The 19322-nt window shown below is 38.2% G+C and overlaps 4 protein-coding genes across 4 annotated transcripts in view; 1 reads left to right on the top strand and 3 right to left on the bottom strand.

The window, feature by feature from the left end:
• Positions 1-207: 207 nt before the first annotated feature.
• LOC124169092 (enoyl-CoA delta isomerase 1, mitochondrial-like) lies at positions 208-11691 on the bottom strand. Its single transcript, XM_046547573.1, has 6 exons — positions 11396-11691; positions 11167-11291; positions 9678-9824; positions 9470-9588; positions 2533-2714; positions 208-695 (listed from the first exon to the last, which is right to left on the bottom strand). Exons 1-6 carry the CDS (start codon positions 11523-11525, stop codon positions 535-537), a joined length of 864 nt encoding a protein of 287 aa, XP_046403529.1. The 5' UTR covers positions 11526-11691; the 3' UTR covers positions 208-534.
• On the top strand, positions 3928-6047 carry LOC124169091. The gene is made up of 3 exons (XM_046547572.1): positions 3928-4208; positions 4337-4533; positions 4654-6047. The coding sequence occupies exons 1-3, from the start codon at positions 4078-4080 to the stop codon at positions 5538-5540; spliced, it is 1215 nt and encodes a 404-aa protein (XP_046403528.1). The 5' UTR covers positions 3928-4077; the 3' UTR covers positions 5541-6047.
• On the bottom strand, positions 6186-8385 carry LOC124169090. Its single transcript, XM_046547570.1, has 3 exons — positions 8066-8385; positions 7698-7890; positions 6186-7607 (listed from the first exon to the last, which is right to left on the bottom strand). Exons 2-3 carry the CDS (start codon positions 7864-7866, stop codon positions 6511-6513), a joined length of 1266 nt encoding a protein of 421 aa, XP_046403526.1. The 5' UTR covers positions 7867-7890; positions 8066-8385; the 3' UTR covers positions 6186-6510.
• Positions 11692-16088: 4397 nt separating the features above from the next.
• The window catches only part of LOC124168827 (snRNA-activating protein complex subunit 4-like), a 35164-nt gene continuing 31930 nt past the window's right edge, over positions 16089-19322 (bottom strand). The window contains exons 12-13 of the mRNA XM_046547154.1: positions 16739-16834; positions 16089-16431 (exon numbers count right to left, since the gene is read on the bottom strand). Coding sequence (XP_046403110.1) covers positions 16296-16431; positions 16739-16834 — 232 coding nt within the window. The 3' untranslated portion in view covers positions 16089-16295. The remainder of the gene's footprint in view (positions 16432-16738; positions 16835-19322) is intronic.

Below are 19322 nucleotides of genomic sequence, written 5' to 3'. Positions count from 1 at the left end.
GCAAACAAAATTAAATATGTAGATGAAGAAAGAAGAAAAAATAGACAACTGAAAATTTCAAAATGATCCATCAGAATGGAAAATTTTTACACCACTTTTAAAACCACAAGCACCGCGAGGGCACAGCGAATCCATTTGAGGGTTAAATTAGGTAGCAGCACCTGAAACTTGAGTGCATTTGCTCTTAGGTGGAGAAAATTTCAAAACTATGTTAAGAATATCTTTCTTTCTATATTTCAAAAAAAAGATACAAACAAAATAAAACCACAAAGAATTACTTACAAGGCAGTGATTATTTTTTTAGAAAAATATAAATTTATTGACAAAAAACGATGCAACAAACAACCATAAAAGTGTTCATAAAATACCCAAATGAGGTATCATGGGACACTATTAGTATAATAACTGTTTAGGCAAACACCACCTCACAGGTTTTCTGAAATTAATTTGAGTCAATGATTGACACATGCCAGGCTAATACTTCAAAAGACCGTAAAATTCACCTCAGGCTGAAATTTGCCAATCCTTTTGATTCTACTTATTCTTCAGAGATGCCATATACATTTCCAAACCCATTTGAACTTTGGGCAAATTCACAAATTTGAGAAATATGTTCAAATCATACTCCTTATTTTTTTGCAGCCACTCAAGAGGTTCTTGCCGGAAACTTAACTTTGTCAACTTGCGGGCCTCAGCTGTAAAGGGAAAAAAATTAGTTGCACATGCTATTTTACGCTTTAAACTTGCCTACTAAAGAAATTGGCTTTACTATTGGCAAAAAGTTGTCTAAAGCATATGTTAAAACAAGGGAAAACAAGCACAAGAACTACTTTATTATTATTAGTATATATAAAACTGCAAAACACTCAAGGACTCATTGACACAAAAACTATCGATGTGATGATGTATTGGAGGATTTAGATGTTCAAAGGGTCTTAATACTAAGCTATATAATAATCAATTCTGTCAATGAGTATTCAAGATACTCAAATGAGTTGGTGATGAACTCTTGTCATTACAGTGACACTATACCAGGCATTGCAAGTTGACTCTGCAAGCTCTCACCATATCCCTATACTGGCCCCAGCATGCCCAGTGCTTTGGCTCAAGTCTTTTTCAAATCTAAGGCTATAGTGCACACAAACTAGCAAATCGCATGAAAAATGACTCCATGTTTGATGGCCAGGCTATTATTCAGTACCAACATATTCAATAGTAGTGGTTATTTATCATGTGTTTAAATGTGGTGACTCATAAAATAAACAGTGTACCCAGGATTCCAGTTATACTATTTCGACCATCATCCATTTAAGCTTGCTTATCAGTAACATGTTGCTCAAGAGAGCTTCATCCACGGATCATGGTCCAGTTTGAAAAAAGATTGCAGACACCTCCAACTAGGGCAGCCTGAAAACTCAGCGGTGGCCAAGCACAGAATCCATCACAACCATATGATTCACTTGGAAAAAACAAAGCTCCTGTACCAATCCGATGGGTACTGCAATCCCTAAGTAAATGAATCTATTCAGATCTAACACCAAGGCATCACAATCAACAATGGCAGTGGCTACAGCATAAGCAGAATATGGGATGACTTCCTGAAAGTCCGAGGGGACTGGTAGCCAATCAGGAGAGAGTGAAAGTGCAATCGCTATTACCTGCAGTAAATTGTACATAATCCTGGTATGCAAATAGAAAAGCACTGCATTCCTGAATCCCTGAGGATAATGGGCCAGTCACTCATTCAAATATTGGAAGGAGATACGGAAAATTCAACTAGTACTCAGAGTGACATCCGAGAAATTGTCATAACTATTGTTCACCCAGAAAAAAACGAGACATGACATACAGGTGTTCCCCTCATAATCTCTTCCTCCCCAATGACCTTACGGAAGGTATAGGTTGCCCTACCATTCCAAGTTTTGTAAGAGCACCCTCCCTTCACTTCAAAACCATTCTTCACATTTAAGAGCCTTGAATTTTCACTAGAGATATGCATGGGGGAAAAAGAGAAAGTACCACAACTTTGTCTCTCATGGCTGTCTTGAGTGTCTCAAGAATTCTTGCCAGCTGTTTTCCTAAAAATGATTGCCTGACATTCTTCATTTTCTTAAGGCTTGATAGACCTAAAACCCACCGATGAATAGAACTTCAACCAACACAGCAATGACATTAGAATTTATATACCAATAATTGTCAAGTACACAAGTCTAAACTATTTCCTAAGTCATTACACAGTGAAACTAGGATGTCATCAGGAATGAAAATTAAGGAAACCACATGCAAAATTTGGTGGTTGATGAAAAATTAGATTTAACCTCCATCATGCAAACATATTACACTTGAAAATTTTGTAGACATAACAGAAAACAGTCTGCAAATGCAAAATTTTGTTACCCATTACATCATATGCATTATCTCAAAGTTCTAATGTATCTCTTTAACACATAAAATTTATATTAACCAGTAGATGCTATGTTCAACACAGAAACAATGCAGATATGACTCTAACTTCATTCTACCAAAACTTACCTGGTATATTGGAACATTTATCAAGAAATTCCTCAGCCTTAGCAATGGCATCAGCCTTGTCTTTGGCAATTTCATCTATGAGACCAATTTCTTTTGCCTCAGCAGTTGAGAACATTCGTCCTAAAGTAAGAGCCATTTCTGCTTGGCGAAGTGATATAACACCTCTCATTGAGTCCTGAAACCTTGAAGCATTAACAAAACACTTTTAAATTTATTTAATTTTGTTTTTATCATGTTCTCACATACATCAACCACATCTAGCATTCCATTTACACAAATAACTTATCAAAAAATTTTAAATAACACTTTACTTCAAGGGATTATGTTATAGAGATCTGGTGACCGCCAAGAAAGCTTCAATTTCTACAGGCATTAATAATCCCACAAATGAAGCCTAGTTTACCCTTTTTTATGATTTAATTAATAAAATGAAAAAATATCAATCCATTTGCCACAGAAAAGAACATGATCCCAACTTCATACCTAAATGAAAGTTAATATTAACAGCAGAACACTATTAAAATTAAATGGCTCAGCAATAGGGAACTTGCATACAATTCAGAAACAGTTGTGAGTTCCAAAATCATGTAGAAATACATGTTTGCGTTTCACGGTGAAAAGGTTTTATAACTTTTTGATGTAGTTAGCGATATTTAATTCATTAAAGTTCAAGAGAATTTTCAAATACGAGTGGGACTCGAAAACGCCCGATGATTGGCTGGCGGCAAATTGACGTCATAGGCAATTGACGTGACGTACGAGGAAGCGAAGGAAGCAGCATAGGCATTTGGACACAAGCGACGGCTTGGTTGTGAGTCATTTCTTAGTTCCAGTACAGTGAGTCCTCGTTTAACGTCACTTACCGTTCCTGAAAAATGTGACGATAAACGAAATGACGTTAATCGAAACATAATATCCCATAAGAAACAATGTTAAAACTGAATATCGGCTTCTATACGCGAAAAAAATTAACGTATCATATCTGAGGCATTTTTTACGATGGGAATTCGCTATGGTGGTCGCCTGGGCATCATCATCGCTGAAACATCGTCGCAATTAAAGGAACCAAAATTATTGTTAACACGGCGAAAAAAGTGACGACAAAAACTCCGAGTTCTACACGGAAAAATTCCTTGAAATCACTTTTTAGGTTCCTGAAAACCATTATGTCAATTAAAACCTTGCGCACCTACCTAAGAATTCATTTTGCAGAAAATTTGCCGAAACCGTAATCGCAATTAACAATAAACACTCCGTTTTACACTTCGTTTTGACTGACTATGACCGCCCGCAAAACGAACAACCTGCAACGCCCGCCGCTTCGCGTTTTTCCTCGCGCGAAATTTAAAAGACTTAACGTTATCGCGAAGCGAAGGTGCGATAAACGAATGACGATCTCAAAATTTTCGTGACGTTATCGCGAAATGACATTAAACGGGGTGACGTATAACGAGGACTCACTGTAATTTATTGGACTTCGTGTTAGCTGAGGGCTATTATTTGATTTTTTTCCCTCCACTGAAAACCGCAGATAACTTAATTAAAATGATGGAATATGGTTTTTCTAAGGCTGATTCTGGCAACCTTCCTGTGATTGATTCAATCACGACGGCAAGGTATTTCAGGGAAACTGATGACTTCGTCGGCGCCGAAAGTCGTTGCGGAAAAATGGAAAGGTAATATTGGATAAGCTGAAGTGTTTCTGAAATTTTTCCTAATTGATAGCAATGTGTGCTTTGCGTGTAATTAACTCGTATTGGCGAAAGCGAGTGTTCTCTACGTGAGATGCTTATTCTTTCGGCAGGTCCGGTAGAGTGTCTTATGGTGACTCGGCAGTGGGCTATGTGCAGGTGAAAAGATGTGGAAATATATGTTTCGTGCGAGCCAGAGTGACTCCAGAACATAAAGTACGAAGCAAATGCTATATCGTGGTGGTGGAAGTGGACGAGGAAATTAGCATCATTAACAATGCTAAATGCCTTGACTGCAAGGCTGCTAAAGGTGAGGGCATATATTTATTTTACTGTGATCAATTTCAGAGCAGTTTCAGAGATCAATTTCAGTTAAATTTTACCATGCTGTCATGAATGAATTATTATTGGAATTTTATTTTCTTTAAAGGTGGCTGCAAACATGTAGTGGCAGTGTTGATGTGGCTTCATAGAAGAAGTGAAGAACCTGCTCCTACCTCAACAGTATGTTATTGGCGGAAATCTCGGCTATCAAGTGTAGTTGATGGGGAAAGGTGCATCACTGCCAAAGAGATAGGATCTCAAAGGGATGCACCAGCATCGGTAGATGCTGCATCAGAAACCACCTTTTTAAATGCTGTTTTGGCAGAAAGGGAGAAGTTATGTCCGAATAGTATACTGATGAAACATTTTAATTGCACAGATGATGTTGATAACCTTTCCCTCCACCTACTCAGTCGTAAGTTTTTTGCTGATGGAGGTGGAACATTCTCTGATTTCATTGATTTTTGTAGCTGCGTAATGACTGAGGATGCTTGCTCTAAAGCAGCTACTCTTACGTCATCACAATCTAGATGTTCCCTTTGGGAAAAACTTCGATACAGTCGTGTTACTGCTTCCAAAATATATGATGTTGCAAATTGCAAAACCATGAATGGTTCTTCAGTAGAAACTCTGCTTGGGGGATCAGTTTTTGCTTCTGATGCTATGAAGCGTGGAGTAAGATTGGAGCCAGAGGTCATTATAGAAGCAGAGAGGAGGTTGAAGGTAAGAGTGGCTAGAGTTGGCTTATTACTGTCCCCTACCTTTCCAATACTTAGTGCTTCTCCAGATGGCTTGATGGACCATGCTGTAGTTGAGGTGAAGTGTCCATCTAGCTCCAAAACTTTTAAAAGCTATGTATCAGACTCTGGTGTGATTGCCCCTAAGTACATGGGGCAATTGCAATTACAAATGAAAATGAGTGGGTTGAAAAGAGGGGTCTTTTGTGTTGCCTCTCCGGATTTTGAGAACGCTCACGAAATATCAATGCATTAGGTCAATTTTGATCAAGGTTTAATTGATGGTTTAATTTATGCTTCATTGAAATTTTGGGAGGAAGCTATATTTCCAAAATTTGAAGTAATTTCATAATAATTGTACTTATATTCTTTTATATCTAATAGTTTAAAATGCAAAATGTATGTATATAATATGAAATATATGTAGTTATGAATAATGTACTGTTTATGTAACCTAACATGTATGCACTGTCATAATATTGAATGCAACACCAAAATGTAGTATAGCATGAGTTAAAATATATATTTCTTTCATTGAAACATTTTTCAATACTTTCCCAATGGGACTGTGTGAAATAAAACATCAACGCTTCATCAAAGTATCTTCTAAATTATAGAATTTAATAGCAGAATGTAAGAATTTACCTACCTTCATTTTCGTACTTAGTTCAGCTGGTAGTGTGAGAATATGCAGTATGTGTTTGAGATGTGGGTGTGGGGGAGAATAGGGTCAAGCTTTATGGGGCAGAAGCTGGAATGCAGAGGAGGCAAGGTCTGGACCCCCCCCCCCTGGCTACGCCACTGGCTGCAGGCTCTCAAAATTTAGGTTTGAAGGAAGGATGTTAGAAATTTGATACAGGAACAGGGAAAGGTTAGCAGGGAAGGGAGAGGACAGGCTCTTTCAACGACCTCGTGGGACAGGCTGCATAGATGGAATGAAGAGTAATGGGACTTAGGCTAAGTTGAAGAAGGTAATTCAATGAGGGGAGAGAAAAGGTTGACAACGAGACTTGAAATCAAGATATGCTGGCATTAGGGTTATCATTTCATGTTTTATTACCTCTGAAGAAAACATGCTATAATATCAATGGACCCTGGAGGTTTATAAGGCCACCAGCTATATAAACACAATCATCAAGGTATTTCACAGTAGAAATGTCTATGCAAGCATGAGGAGCAATCATCTTAAATTCTCTGAATCTGCGGATTAACCGCTCCACATGAATTCATAAGCTTGCAATCTTCTTAGTTTCCCTAGCATCCTCTTTACTCAGACCCTCACCATCAGAGACACTAGGAGGCCTGACGAGGTTACATCCCTTTGCCAGCAAATGTTGCTGCAAGTGCTTAAAGCCTCTATCAGCCATTACACATACCCCAGGCCTCAATTTATCAAGAAAATTACATTTTTTTACAATTTCTACATCAGAAGCTCGTCCTCCATAACCACTAGAGATAAAATTTATCAACCCATCTGGAGTTATTGATACCAAATACTTGATGGTATTACACTTTTTGTAATCCGACCAAGTTAAAGCTTGGTGAACACTGTCACCAGCCTTCTCAATCTCCACCTCAAAGCAATCGATAATACTCTCAACTTTAAAATATCTTGCCTGGAAGGCAACAGGAAGCTCTTTAATAATGGATTCTGAGGAAGGCCAGACTATTAATTGCTTTAATTGTTTAGCAATAACATTCACAAATTTTCCAAACAATCTGCACGCTTGCGACTTGGAAACCCCGAAGTCACTCCCTATCCTACCGAATGAATCATTCAATCGCACTTTTATCAGTATAATGAACACAACGTCTTCAGGCGTCAATAATTTTCCTGTGTAGTTAAGGCCCTCCTGAAGTAAATTAACAATGTGCATATTGTCCGGGCTGAGCCCTATATACCTTTTTGGGGCTTTTCGCACGAGATTTCTCGTACTCTCCCTACGAGCTCGTGCGGAGATCTCATCATCGTCACTGCGATCGTCGACGTCGCTCAGGAATTCCGTATCGGAATTCGAAGACTCATAGCCTTCCCCTTCACTATCACTCGAGTCCGTGGTGAAAATATCATCCACATCCAATTTCTCCTTGATTTTAATTGGGGAAAGAGCAACACTGCACATAGCCTTTGCGCTTGTTTGGGTTCCTATTCCCCTCGAACATCCCATCCCCCCTGTAGTACACATCACTCCTACACTTCGATAGCCTACTGGCCTAGCCTGACAACCTTTGTCAACATTTCCTGATCCACCAACTTCTGCTTCTTCCTCCACAGTTCCAAGATAAAGAGCCGCGGAACATTCCTCTTGTGATTCAACTTTATCTGAAAAGCAAGCAACTATGTCAAATAAATTCTAGTAATTGTACGATTTATTTTTAGTGTCCACCAGTAAATTGTGTGGATTTCACTTACCAATACTTTTACAATCTACAGCCTCCTTTAAAATAAGTCTCCTCGCTATTTTCACAGCAGCTGCCCTAGGTTTAGGAGAAAACGCTGGTCTTCTTGGCTGGCAGTCGAAAATATGGGGAACTACTGCGCTCTTCATTTTCAGGTTACCTCCCATGGTTTTATACATCATTCAAGTTTCCATGTCTTCCTCCAACTGATTTTGAACAAATATCATTAATATCATAGCACATCGTACCCATCGAGAAACAATAATCAATATCAAGAAGTAATATAACAAATATCAAGAAGTTTAAATTCTCAAGGCGGGGTTTACTAACAATTCTCATGTTCAAGTTATTCATTCAATGAAATATAGAAATAGTACTTACATTAAAGTGATCTTGGCACACATAGCAAACCGATTTATAGCTTATTTTTCCATGACGCTCATCCCGACGAACGGCATGCATCCAGGCGTCTCTTCTTTTTTCCTCCTTCGGAACGCTGACGAAAATTTTTTCTGGTGTAGAAAAAGAAGTGTTTTTGCACAGCGGAACAATGCACCATTTATAGTATTTCCTTTTTTCAGCCATTTCCTCCCTAACTCACAATGTGGCTCTTTCAAACCGGCCTATACTACGTTGCTGGGCTTGGATCTGCGACTTCGTACTGAACTATGACGTCACAGCGTAAAATTGGTGGGGGCGGTAATTTTTAGCCCGCGAAACTTGGGAGACTTTTGGGAGTCATTTTCTAGTGTATAAACTGAATTTTAAGCGGAAAAAAGTATATTGCGGTACTAAGTGTTTACTGTAGTATATCAGCATACTGTTTATATAAAGTATGCAATTTCCCTATTATTCATTTGAGGCAGAGCTTAACAACTTTTCATAGCAGAGGGCCACATGTCCTTATTGTCATGGTCAATTGGGCTCTGTGCATTGTACATGCATTTTCTCAAGATATTTTAAGGTAAATAACCAAAGAAGTTAATCAACACCCTCTTTTTTGAAAACAATATCCAAGTCAGAATTTTAAAAAAATAACTAAATTAAGAGATACTCATATCTTAGGCCACATAAATTGGTTCACAAGTCCCATAGATTACTGACCCCAGATGTAGAGCAATTCACCTGAAAATGATTTTATAACTGCACCAGTGGAAATTCAATGCTTGTATTTTGCTCAAATTTTGAAAGTATTGACAACGGATAGCTGCTTAGTTTACCAAATGATTAGTTTCCTAAAAATTTTAGAGAACATGTTCCATCAGTGACATGGTAAAAGTGTGTAAGCATATAAACTGGCATTTTCCCTGGATGAAAATTTACTATTTTCCGAAATTTTTCACAGAGAGTTCCTCTCATTTTATGAAACATAAGGAAGTATGTACTCTGATTCTTGGAATGCACAAATAATGCTACTCATTACCATGCAGTCAAAGACTTATGGGATTGATAGGTAGCATTTCTGAATAAGTTATAAGTCGTATAAGGGATTGTGTTATACAGTGGCAAAGCTGAGAGATTTTAAAAAAATAACAGAAAATACGCAGACGGTGACACTGCTAGGTTTACACCAGATTGTGGAGAATATAAGTGAATAAAATAGTAAAAATATATCAATGACCACTTTAGAACAATGATTCAACAGCGAATAAGTCTGAAGGTTCAAAAAAAATATCAATACAGGCACATAACACCATCAGATATTTAATATTAATTTGTCTTTTAGGTATAATATTCTTATTGACTTCCATGAGATTACTACTTACTACATTCAGATATACTAACCACTTTGGAGCAACAATTCCCAGTTGAGTCTCATTTAATCCAATTGTGAATTTGGGACCAACCATCACACGGTATTCACAGCTCAGAGCCAGAAGGCAACCACCAGCAGGACTGTGGCCCTGAATATCATTTTATATAAATTGGATGTTTTATGGGATAAATAAATAGATTAATCATGCACACAATCTCAAAATATATGTGTACACACATTTATTGCAGCTACAGTCGGGAAGGATGATCCATAAAGCTTGAGCCATGTGTCTTGTAAAGTTGTCCAAAATGCTTTAACTCTATCAGGTTTTGGCTTGTACATTTCAGTGATGTCCAGGCCAGCAGAGAATACAGTTGGAGAAGACTGCAAGTTATAAGAAACAGAATAAAACCAAGTAGTGATTTTGATCATTTGAATTAGTCTTGTCCCCCTGCAAAATTCAAATCTTCCAAGGGCATAACAACAATCTAAGGAATCTAAATTACTCACAAACCATTTAATCATTTTATATATTGTACATTCTGGCATATATGATCAGTGGCGCAGCGAGGGGGGGTTTTGGGGGATAAACCCCCCCTCCCCCCAGAGCTCACTGAAATTTTTAAGTTAAATCTTTTTTACTTAATTGTATTAATATTACTTATAGTGTGAGGATTAATAAAATATCCCTCAGAAAGCCATAAAAAAAACCATTTTGAACCATTTATCTTAATTTTTCTGGCGGAAGGCCTCCGCACCTCCCACTTGCCCTGACGGGTATGCAATACCCCAAGCGCCCCAGTATTAGTTGCCCCTGAAACCCCCCCTAGCCTTAATTCCTAGCTGCACCTGTGTATAAGAAAACTTTTTGACCCTGGAAAATTTAAAATGAAAAACTGTGAACTGTTCGAAACCCATAAGCTAACATATCGTTCAAACTAGGCAGCCTTACAAACAAAAGCAATGTCATGCTTTTCTTGGATGAAGTGAATAGATGTGGGGGATGCTGACAGCATAACATAATTCAGAAAGGAGAACAAGATGTGCATTTGTTCCACTAGAATGAGCTTGCTTAGGCAGTCGGATTCTTGCCAAGGGACAAATCCACCCACATCGACCGATGTCTATTACTTTAGTCACCAACATAGGCTCTACTGCAGCCCCTACACAAGAAAAGTGACAAGATGCTAAGGCTAAGTAATTATTTGTGAAGACATAGGGCATAACTTCATACATTAATGCCACCATGGTAATCATATCCTTCTCATAGTGTTCAGTAAGAGTTTAGGATGGTGAAGATATTATGAACGATGTAATTGTGAGTATTGGACTATTACAGTTCAAGAAAACTTTGGGGGCAATGTCTTCTCCCCCAAAAAGTTTCTGGGTATGGCCCCCCTGAACACTACCTCAGTTGGAAGTTACAAATAGCATGATTTTTATTAGTGTAATCAAGAATAGCGTTCATCAGCACAAAATGAACCACTCATAAGGGTGCACGTTACATAATTATTTCCATTATTTAAGTGTTATCGATGCATATTAGGCCCGTGAAGTGGATAACGCAGCTACATAAGGTATTCTTTGGATGGCAAAATAAACATTTCCCCGGGAAAGTAACATATATCTCAAGAGCTATAACTTTATCTCCAAGCTGAGCGTTTACACCACTCTTGTTGATTGCGAGGGAACATTAACAGTCGGAAGGACGAGGACTTATACTAACTGATGTCAAAATCATTCCGGCGCATTTAGATTTCTCCAACTGGTCGAGGGTACTGCTTAGTTGCTGAAGCAAATCGAGATTGAGCCCGTTCACCGGGGGACGTTGCATGGTCACGGTCGCCACTCCTGTATAAATTCAGTAATGGCATCGTCATCAGATCATTTACAACCGAGAGGGAATAGTTTCAATGATTTTAAAAGGTCCACAGTGTCTTAAAATTATCCCTCACCTGTATCATCGTTTACTTGTAGATCAACTAATTTATCACCAGCAGAGGAATATGCCCTATTAAGAACACTTGATCTCTGCTTGATGACTCGAGACGCAAATATACTGACGGATTTCATAGCTCTAGACATACTTCGCGTTAAACAATGTCCTGAAAATTTCAACCGGTTAAAAATGATAAAACTTCGCCAGCGGGATGAGCAGCAAAATCCTACACCACTCAAACCAACTGCAACATCCTCAGATGAAAATTATACGGGCCACATGAACAAGTGCACGCGGATCACAGATCAGCTGGAACAGTGTTGCCAAGTCGTACAATGTGGGGGCGGGTTCGAAGAAGATATTCGGGGAGAAGCGGAGATAACGACCTGTTTAGACAATTTTTATCGCTTAAGAATTCATTCCAATGCATAAGAATTCCGTTTTCACGCTCATAAAAACTCATTCCTCAACCATTGCATGAAACTTTGGCTTATAACATCAATAAGAATCGAAAACAATTGCCTAAGAAGCGAGACATTTTTACGGGTTATAAATGTCAAAGGTACCCCTGAGTTTCTGCCTAATTTTGTCGTAGAAGGTCTCAAAGCAATTGTTTCGGTAGTTTTAATTGAGCAATAATTATCGCACGTGAGAAGGCTGTCTTGATACCATTAGCTCTATGATAAAATTAAATGTTTTAAGACACGAATCAGGCAATAGGTACCATAAGATATTGCTATTTAAAACCTATCGCAATAAAAAAAAGACGAGAAATTTCTATATCACCGCCATAATCGCGATTTTGCGGGAAAAAATTCAGAATTAACAACTGGTGAAAATTGAATTAATTCGCTTCAAACCTCATCAGTAATAAATATTTTCATACGGGGTAGCCATAGTGCAAGGGAATTCGAGGTTCCATGGAACTGCAGTTATGAATGTTCAGGTAGCATACAAACTAAATAGCTGCGATAAAATTAAGGGGAAAAACCCACATGTGGAATGCAGTGATCCTGGTTCTGCCACTGCAGTAAGGACAAGAGAGAGATAAGTGGGGGCTAAAATTCCAGCAGTAGTGGGGGTCGGAAAAAAAATTACCATTATATCTAGTGTAAATTGGATACCCAGGGGGGGAATGGGGGCTATAGCCCTCTTAGCCCCCCTCATAGATCCGTCACTGCCTCTCCAATGAAACGTTTCATTTCACTAATAAAAAACAATGCTTAAAAATAATTGATGATTATCTAAAAGTCTAAGCATTTAAGGGGGTTTATTACTCCCCGCATCTAGGTCATGACCACCCCAAATTTGATGCAGAATCCACCCCTGCCTCAAATGCATTATGAACAGAGGCAGGGGCGCAGCTAGGAATTAAGGCTGGGGTGGGTTTAGGTGCAAAAAATACCAGGGTGTGGGGGGTATGGAATACCCACCAGGATAAGCGGTAGGTGTGAGATTAATATATTGTGGAATTTTGAGATAAATGGTTCAAAATGGTGAGTTTTACGGCTTTTTGAGGGATATTTTATTAATTCCTACACTCTTCTGTTAGTAATATCAATCCAATTAAGTAAAATTGATTAAGCTTAAAAATTTCTCTGAGCTCTGGGGGGGGAATTATCCCCCAAAACCCCCCCTCGCTACACCACTGCACAGAGGTATATTATGCATGTCACAAGGTGCCGTGGAATATAATGAAAGGTGACCTTTACCTGCTTCTGGTATCTCATTCAGGACTTCAAAGGATTCATGAATTATAAGGCCTCTATCTAATAGGAACAAACCCACAAACTAGAACAGAAAATTACTCAAATTAAAGATCTTAAAAATGATAAACTTTTTTGCTGGCATGATTACTGACAAATTAAGGTCTTCAGAGTCCTCTCTGATACTCTTATCATACTAAACGAACCAGAACATTGATTGTTGGGACATGTATAATACATCTACATGGTGTGTGGTGAAGAAGCAGGGTGTAGCTAACGCAAAAAGCTCAAGAGTGGGTCAATACTAGAAGCCTGCAGGCAGATGTAAAACCTTAGCATGGATTGTCCCTCTCTTTCAATTGCCTATGCCAGTCTTCAAGCCCATCCATTAATCATAATAAATAATCACCCACGTAAAAAGACAATCACCCACGATCACAAAAAGACAACACTAGGTCATTTGGGTTCTGGCCGGATGATTGCCTTGCACTCAGACAATGGAAGGGAATGGGATCCAATGCAAGGCGCCTGAATAGCCCAGAGGAAAGTAAATGGTTGCTGCTGTGGTTTCAATAGCCTATTGCCTTTAAGTATTCCAACAAAATTCTTACTTGAGCAGTATCTAGTAGGAACTGGTTATGTTGTTTAAAATCTAAGAAGAGTTTACACTAACCCATATGCTACTTTTACTTTCTGAAGAATGTGGATAACGCAAAATTCAAAATATTACTGGCTCATCTTAAATTTCATCAAATGACTATTTGGAATTTAATCAACCAAAAAAAATATTTCATCATTTCATGAGGAAAATATAGTATGGGATCATACAGAGCTGGATTATGGTCGTTATTTTTGGGAGGGGCTCATAAAATTTTCCAGTGCACAGGTAGGATGCAATCTCTCTCGAGCAAGAAGTGGAAGAAGTCAAGGATATCAAGGTCCAGGGTTTCAAACCCCTAAAATGTTCGAGTGTTATAGCCTAAAGTGTGGCATGTCTTAATTAACATCTCTTCCCAAGAAATTGTATTAACTGTCCTCAGAAATTTGTTTTGGTCAACACCAAGGTAAAGATGTCATCAAGAAGTGAAATGGAATAAAGTCACACCAAATATTAGACAGAAGGATGAGAAGATATTAACTGAGCAATACTAGGTGGAAGGATACTAAGTGTAGTAGCTTTATGATAGCAGCGATAGGCCTGAAAATTAACTACTGAGCAGGGTAAAGCAGTGAATGAAGATAACCTTGGACCAAGAATTTTAGGTATGGAAAAGGAAAGGTGTTCCAGAATATTAAGGCAAGAAGTGGTAGGCATTTACAACACCCCATCTGAGCTCCTGAAGGAAGATGATAGGGTTTATGGACAGAATGAAAGGGAACGTGCCCATTTTTAAGTAAAGAGGGAAGTTGAACAAGAGGAGGAGGGATGGATGGTCTGATTCATAAAATACTTCACAAAAGCCTACATAACCCAGTAGAAAAGTTAAGTTTCTTACTTAACTTGTCTTGTATGATACATTAATTGATGTTGGGGTTCCTCTATATTTGCATCAATAGTTTAAACAAAACCTATGCAAATGCATGGGCCACATCAGAGCAATTTCTATTTTCAGTCTTTGCATTCATACCATTTGGGTGGTCACACAATGAATTTTCCAAATCATTCTTGCATTCACTTAATCACACATTATCTTCTACTCATTAATGAATTGGGTAACCAGGCTTTAAGGGCAATACCCATGCAGGGCACAACTTGTCAGTGTAGAGTAGATTATTTCCCTGGAATCTATGCACAAAAATAGCTGATTGCATGGTAAAATCATCAACTGAACCTCAGTTTTGGAGACACAAACGTCCTCAGAAGGAGGATTATTTTTGGACTGATAACCATCACACAAATTTACTGGATTAATTTTTACATTTTAAATATGTTTTCTAATCTTTTTCTTTACAACACATTATCTTATAGCATTCAAATATAAATAAATGAAAACATGATGTATCTTGAGAACATCAATGGTTCCAAGAATATGAAATTCAGCGCTCACTCTGAAGGTATCCATAATGTACGAGTACGCATAACACTTGAAATTTTAGAGACATGTTGATAACGGCCTTAAGTTGACCAGCATATAATTCGTAAGAGCACATTAAACTTGAGAATTTAGGGGAATGCCACAAGGATTATCATTTATTAAATTGCTTTTGTTGGGTCCTTTCCCCCTCCCCGTCGCCTCCTTCGGCGAGTGTCGCCATGCTCGGGTATTCCCAGGTTCGGTCTTTTCAGCCGGCCCCTCTCCCCCACTGTCTCCGTCAAGGGGACTTCACTCGCACCCTTTTGGAGTGAGGGCTCCCAGGCTGTGCCATTACTCAAGGGTCAGTAACCCTTTCACATCCGGGCGCTTGCCTTCGGTGTTGTAACACCTAATTTTGAGTGTTTTGTTTTGGTTTTGGTGTGACGTAATTCAAGCAATAATAAGCAGCAGAGGTGGAGTGAGGTAATTGTTGTGATTGTTGACGGCGCGGGAGGAGGTGAAAGGTGGGGAGCTTGATTGTGATAGTTATGGCGGACGGGTGTTCCCTTGCTCCCGAGTTTGTATTATTTAAAGTGAAATAAAATATTTGTAAGTGACGTGAAACTAAGAGAAATTAATTAAAACGTTACAGTGTGGGTGTCACACGTTTTCCCAATCAGCGTTTGAAGACGGCCAGGAGCGTCTGGATGCTGAGTTTCTGCTGTGCCCTTCGCCGGAAGTCACATGCAAAATAAATTGCATGTAATTTAAGGTGTCCTCGCTTTTCATTTAGCTTAACCACAACACGTCCCCATGCGCACATCTTGTGGTCCACCACAGCACGACAGGAACATTTTTACTGCGCGCACAATTATATTTTTGTTGTTCTCTTGCAATGCATTTTCTCTAGAGGGAAACACCATAATTAATCACAGTCATCAAAATTTTGCTAATTGCAAGCATTCCAAATTAAATTTTTGGCAAAAACTATAGGTGCAAATAGAGAGTCTTTATTACATAGGTAAAAGATTTCACATACTGCATGATGTTTAATTTCATCACAAAAAAAGTTTATTCTTCAGACATACAAGTCACAAATTAATCACTTGTCCTTTTCTTAGTTTAAATACCACAAAATAATAAATCATTACATCAAAAATAAAAACTTGGGTTCTTTGAATGTGTGATGTAAACACTAATTCATAGACAATTCTCTCTTGGCCCTGGCTGCACTTCTAAATGAAGAATGGCCAGTCTTTTTCTTTTCCTGCTGTTCCCGAAACTTTTTCCACCTCTCTCTCATTAAAATCCTTTTGGTCCTATTGCTGTCCCTGAAAAATGTTAATATTTCACTTGAATTCAATAACGAAAATACATAAAGTTTTACAGGTATGGTACGAACATCCAATCCCATTCAACAACTATTCTAAAATAAAAAGTACAATTCTCCTATGGTTTGAAACACATGCAATATATTTTACATTATGGCATGTCATTATTTACTAAGTATAGTGATTTTAATTTGAATCTAATGTGCTAACTAAGAAAGACATCAGAAAGTAAAAAGGAATAAATAATAGCAGCAATTTAGTAAAGTAATTCCACAATGTATGACCAAATAATAACTAAAATGCTTACTTCAAACCTCTTTTCTTCGACTTTTTTGCAGGAGGCTGATCAGCTTGAAATGTCTCAGAACCTGGCTGCATTAGTTCAGTGTTATCAAATTCAGGTCTGTTAAGAATAGGAAAATTAATGAGTTGAGCATTCTCAGTGGTAGAACAGTGGGCATTATGACATGACTATTTCAATGCCTATTATTTATGACACACAAATAATAAACTCCTGAGCTTTGCCTTTTCTTTTGACATAATTTTAGATACATAGGCAAAGCCAAGAGGGCTATCCCCCTTAAGAATGCCATTCATGAATTTCCAATCCTCTTGAACGTGGCCAGATGAATTATAATTATATGGGACTGTCAAACTTCCTCTACTACTGTAAAATTGTCTAAAGCTATATACATGCTTAGAAAGCTGAAAACTCTCATTCCCACTGAATATCTTCGAGCAGTTTACTTTGCCATTTTTCACTGCCACTTAAACTATGGCATTGAGGTTTGGGGCCATTCTTCCTCCGCTAAAGAATTACTTACTCTACAGAAAAGAGCAATTAGAATCATTACGAATTCAAAAGCTATGGAACATTGTAAACCTCTATTCAAGGAGCTAGGCATAATGACATTGTATGGTCAATATATATTTAAATGTCTTATAAATGTAAAAATGAACCTGGACAGACTTAAAACTGGTAGTGACGTTCACCATCATAACACTAGGCTAAAAAATAATCTCATTCAGCCTCAATGTAGGCTGTCAACAACAAGCAAGTCTTTTGACCATGTAAAGCTGTGCCTTTTCAACCACCTACCCCGAGAGGCCAGAGACTGTTCATTACCCAAGTTTAAGCGTTGTCTCCACCTATGGATATGTAGCCAAGCTTTCTACTCTATGAATGAATTTCTTGAATGCAGTACTCAGAATTTTATTATTTAGCTCTAGAATTTCATTGACTTTGACGAAGACTATTGCATTGTATTGTGTTTGATGTCGAATAAATCATTATTATTACATATTATTATTATTATAATTAATAGTAGTGGGTGTAACTTTGTGGAAATCCTTTATCATAGGAAAGAAGAAATAAAAATTCTGTCCTTAACGAGGTATGAGTCACAGCCACAGGGACTCATGCCTGGTTAAGGACCACCTTTACCCTTCTCATTCCCCCTCCTCCACTTTCTCACTTACTTATCCAACCCTCCACCCACCCCACCCACAGTGATGCCTAACCAACCACGGAACCTAACCCCCTCCTTCCCCTTACCAACAGCACCTGGAAATTTCCCAACCCATCTTTTTTTGTTATACATACTGGTCAATTCACCTGTAACTCCTCACCTTGATAATGTCATGCTGTTGCGAAACCATGGTCAGTCACAATAAATTATCACGTGGAAATAGCCAAGTTTTTATTTCTTCTATTCCTACACCAGATGAATTTTAAGGCAAGTATTTTGTACATCAATACCCCCAAAGTACACTCGCGAGTGAACTAAAATAAGTTATCGCTACAAATATGACCTTTTTTATTTCGTTTTGTTTTGTGTATTACAGAGCCTTAATTCTTCCATTTCATATTAAAAGAAAGAGAATATTATGTACAGTATATTTTGTGTTGTTTTTAATCTCAAATATGAGAACACCATTTGCCTGTCATACCCTTGCGCCCCGATGCCCTAGAAAAAATTACTGGATCTGCCCTCGGTAAAGATACATACTAGAGCTGTGTCGTTCATGAAAGAATCGTTCAAAATGAACGATTCAATGGCATCAACCGAGTGAATTGAATCTACGATTTCCACTCAAATCGTTCAAAATGAACCGCCGAATCCAAATAGTTCAAAATGAATGATGGAGGATTAAAATTCTCCCAAACCCAAATCATTCAATAAGAATGATTTGAATTCGGCTAGCCTGCGTTGATGGCAGGCCTGCACCATGGAAGGCGGTGAATCATCATTAGATTTTGATGAATGGCCATACGGGTTGGCAATAAAAATAAACTCTTCACCATTATTACTATTGATTTGAGTCGTAGGTATATGCGAAATGTATTTTAGTGTGACGGAACTAAATATAAACTGATTTCGTAGAACGTGATAAAGGCTTCTGAAATACATTTGAAATGCAGTAGGTTGACATATTCTCATGGATTCAAGCATGATTAATACATTACACACACAGGCGGATTTTGGGGAAGGGCACGGGAGCACGTTCACCCCCACCCCCCAGACGCTTAAAAAGAAGACAAGATTTTTAACATCATTACTTCCGTTTTATTTTGAGTGTTACAGAGACTCAATCATTTAATTTAATTTTAATAGCTTTCATATCAATCATATCACTTGTCGACCTTGGTGGGAGCGGGGATAAGTCCTCACCTACCATACTAGGTCACCGGTTCGAGTCCCGCCTGATAGGTTGCCCCTTCAAGGACATGGGTGTGTGTGATGGTCTGTTGTTGATTGTAAGAACTCCTGATGCAAAGGCCTCATTGTGCTGTTTTCGGAGGTAATAGGGTGGTTTCCTATTATTTTTTTATTGCTTTAATCGAAAGATTATTACTCCTGGAGTACGTATTTCACGCTTTTAGACTTTTA

Source organism: Ischnura elegans, chromosome 12 (assembly GCF_921293095.1).
Source record: "Ischnura elegans chromosome 12, ioIscEleg1.1, whole genome shotgun sequence".
NCBI lineage: Eukaryota > Metazoa > Arthropoda > Insecta > Odonata > Coenagrionidae > Ischnura > Ischnura elegans.
This window is presented reverse-complemented; position numbering and strand designations above follow the sequence as displayed.

Bases quoted from the DNA above. Each gene is read 5' to 3' on its own strand.
- LOC124169091 (XM_046547572.1), top strand. From the start codon at position 4,078: ATGATGGAATATGGTTTTTCTAAGGCTGATTCTGGCAACCTTCCTGTG. The intron at 4,209-4,336 runs GTAATATTGGAT...TTCTTTCGGCAG, and splicing joins CGTTGCGGAAAAATGGAAAG to GTCCGGTAGAGTGTCTTATG. The intron at 4,534-4,653 runs GTGAGGGCATAT...TTTTCTTTAAAG, and splicing joins TGACTGCAAGGCTGCTAAAG to GTGGCTGCAAACATGTAGTG.
- LOC124169090 (XM_046547570.1), bottom strand. From the start codon at position 7,866: ATGATGTATAAAACCATGGGAGGTAACCTGAAAATGAAGAGCGCAGTA. The intron at 7,608-7,697 runs GTAAGTGAAATC...CTTGCTTTTCAG, and splicing joins TGTAGATTGTAAAAGTATTG to ATAAAGTTGAATCACAAGAG.
- LOC124169092 (XM_046547573.1), bottom strand. From the start codon at position 11,525: ATGTCTAGAGCTATGAAATCCGTCAGTATATTTGCGTCTCGAGTCATC. The intron at 9,825-11,166 runs GTTAGTATAAGT...TATAACTTGCAG, and splicing joins CCGGAATGATTTTGACATCA to TCTTCTCCAACTGTATTCTC. The intron at 9,589-9,677 runs GTGTGTACACAT...AATGATATTCAG, and splicing joins CGACTGTAGCTGCAATAAAT to GGCCACAGTCCTGCTGGTGG.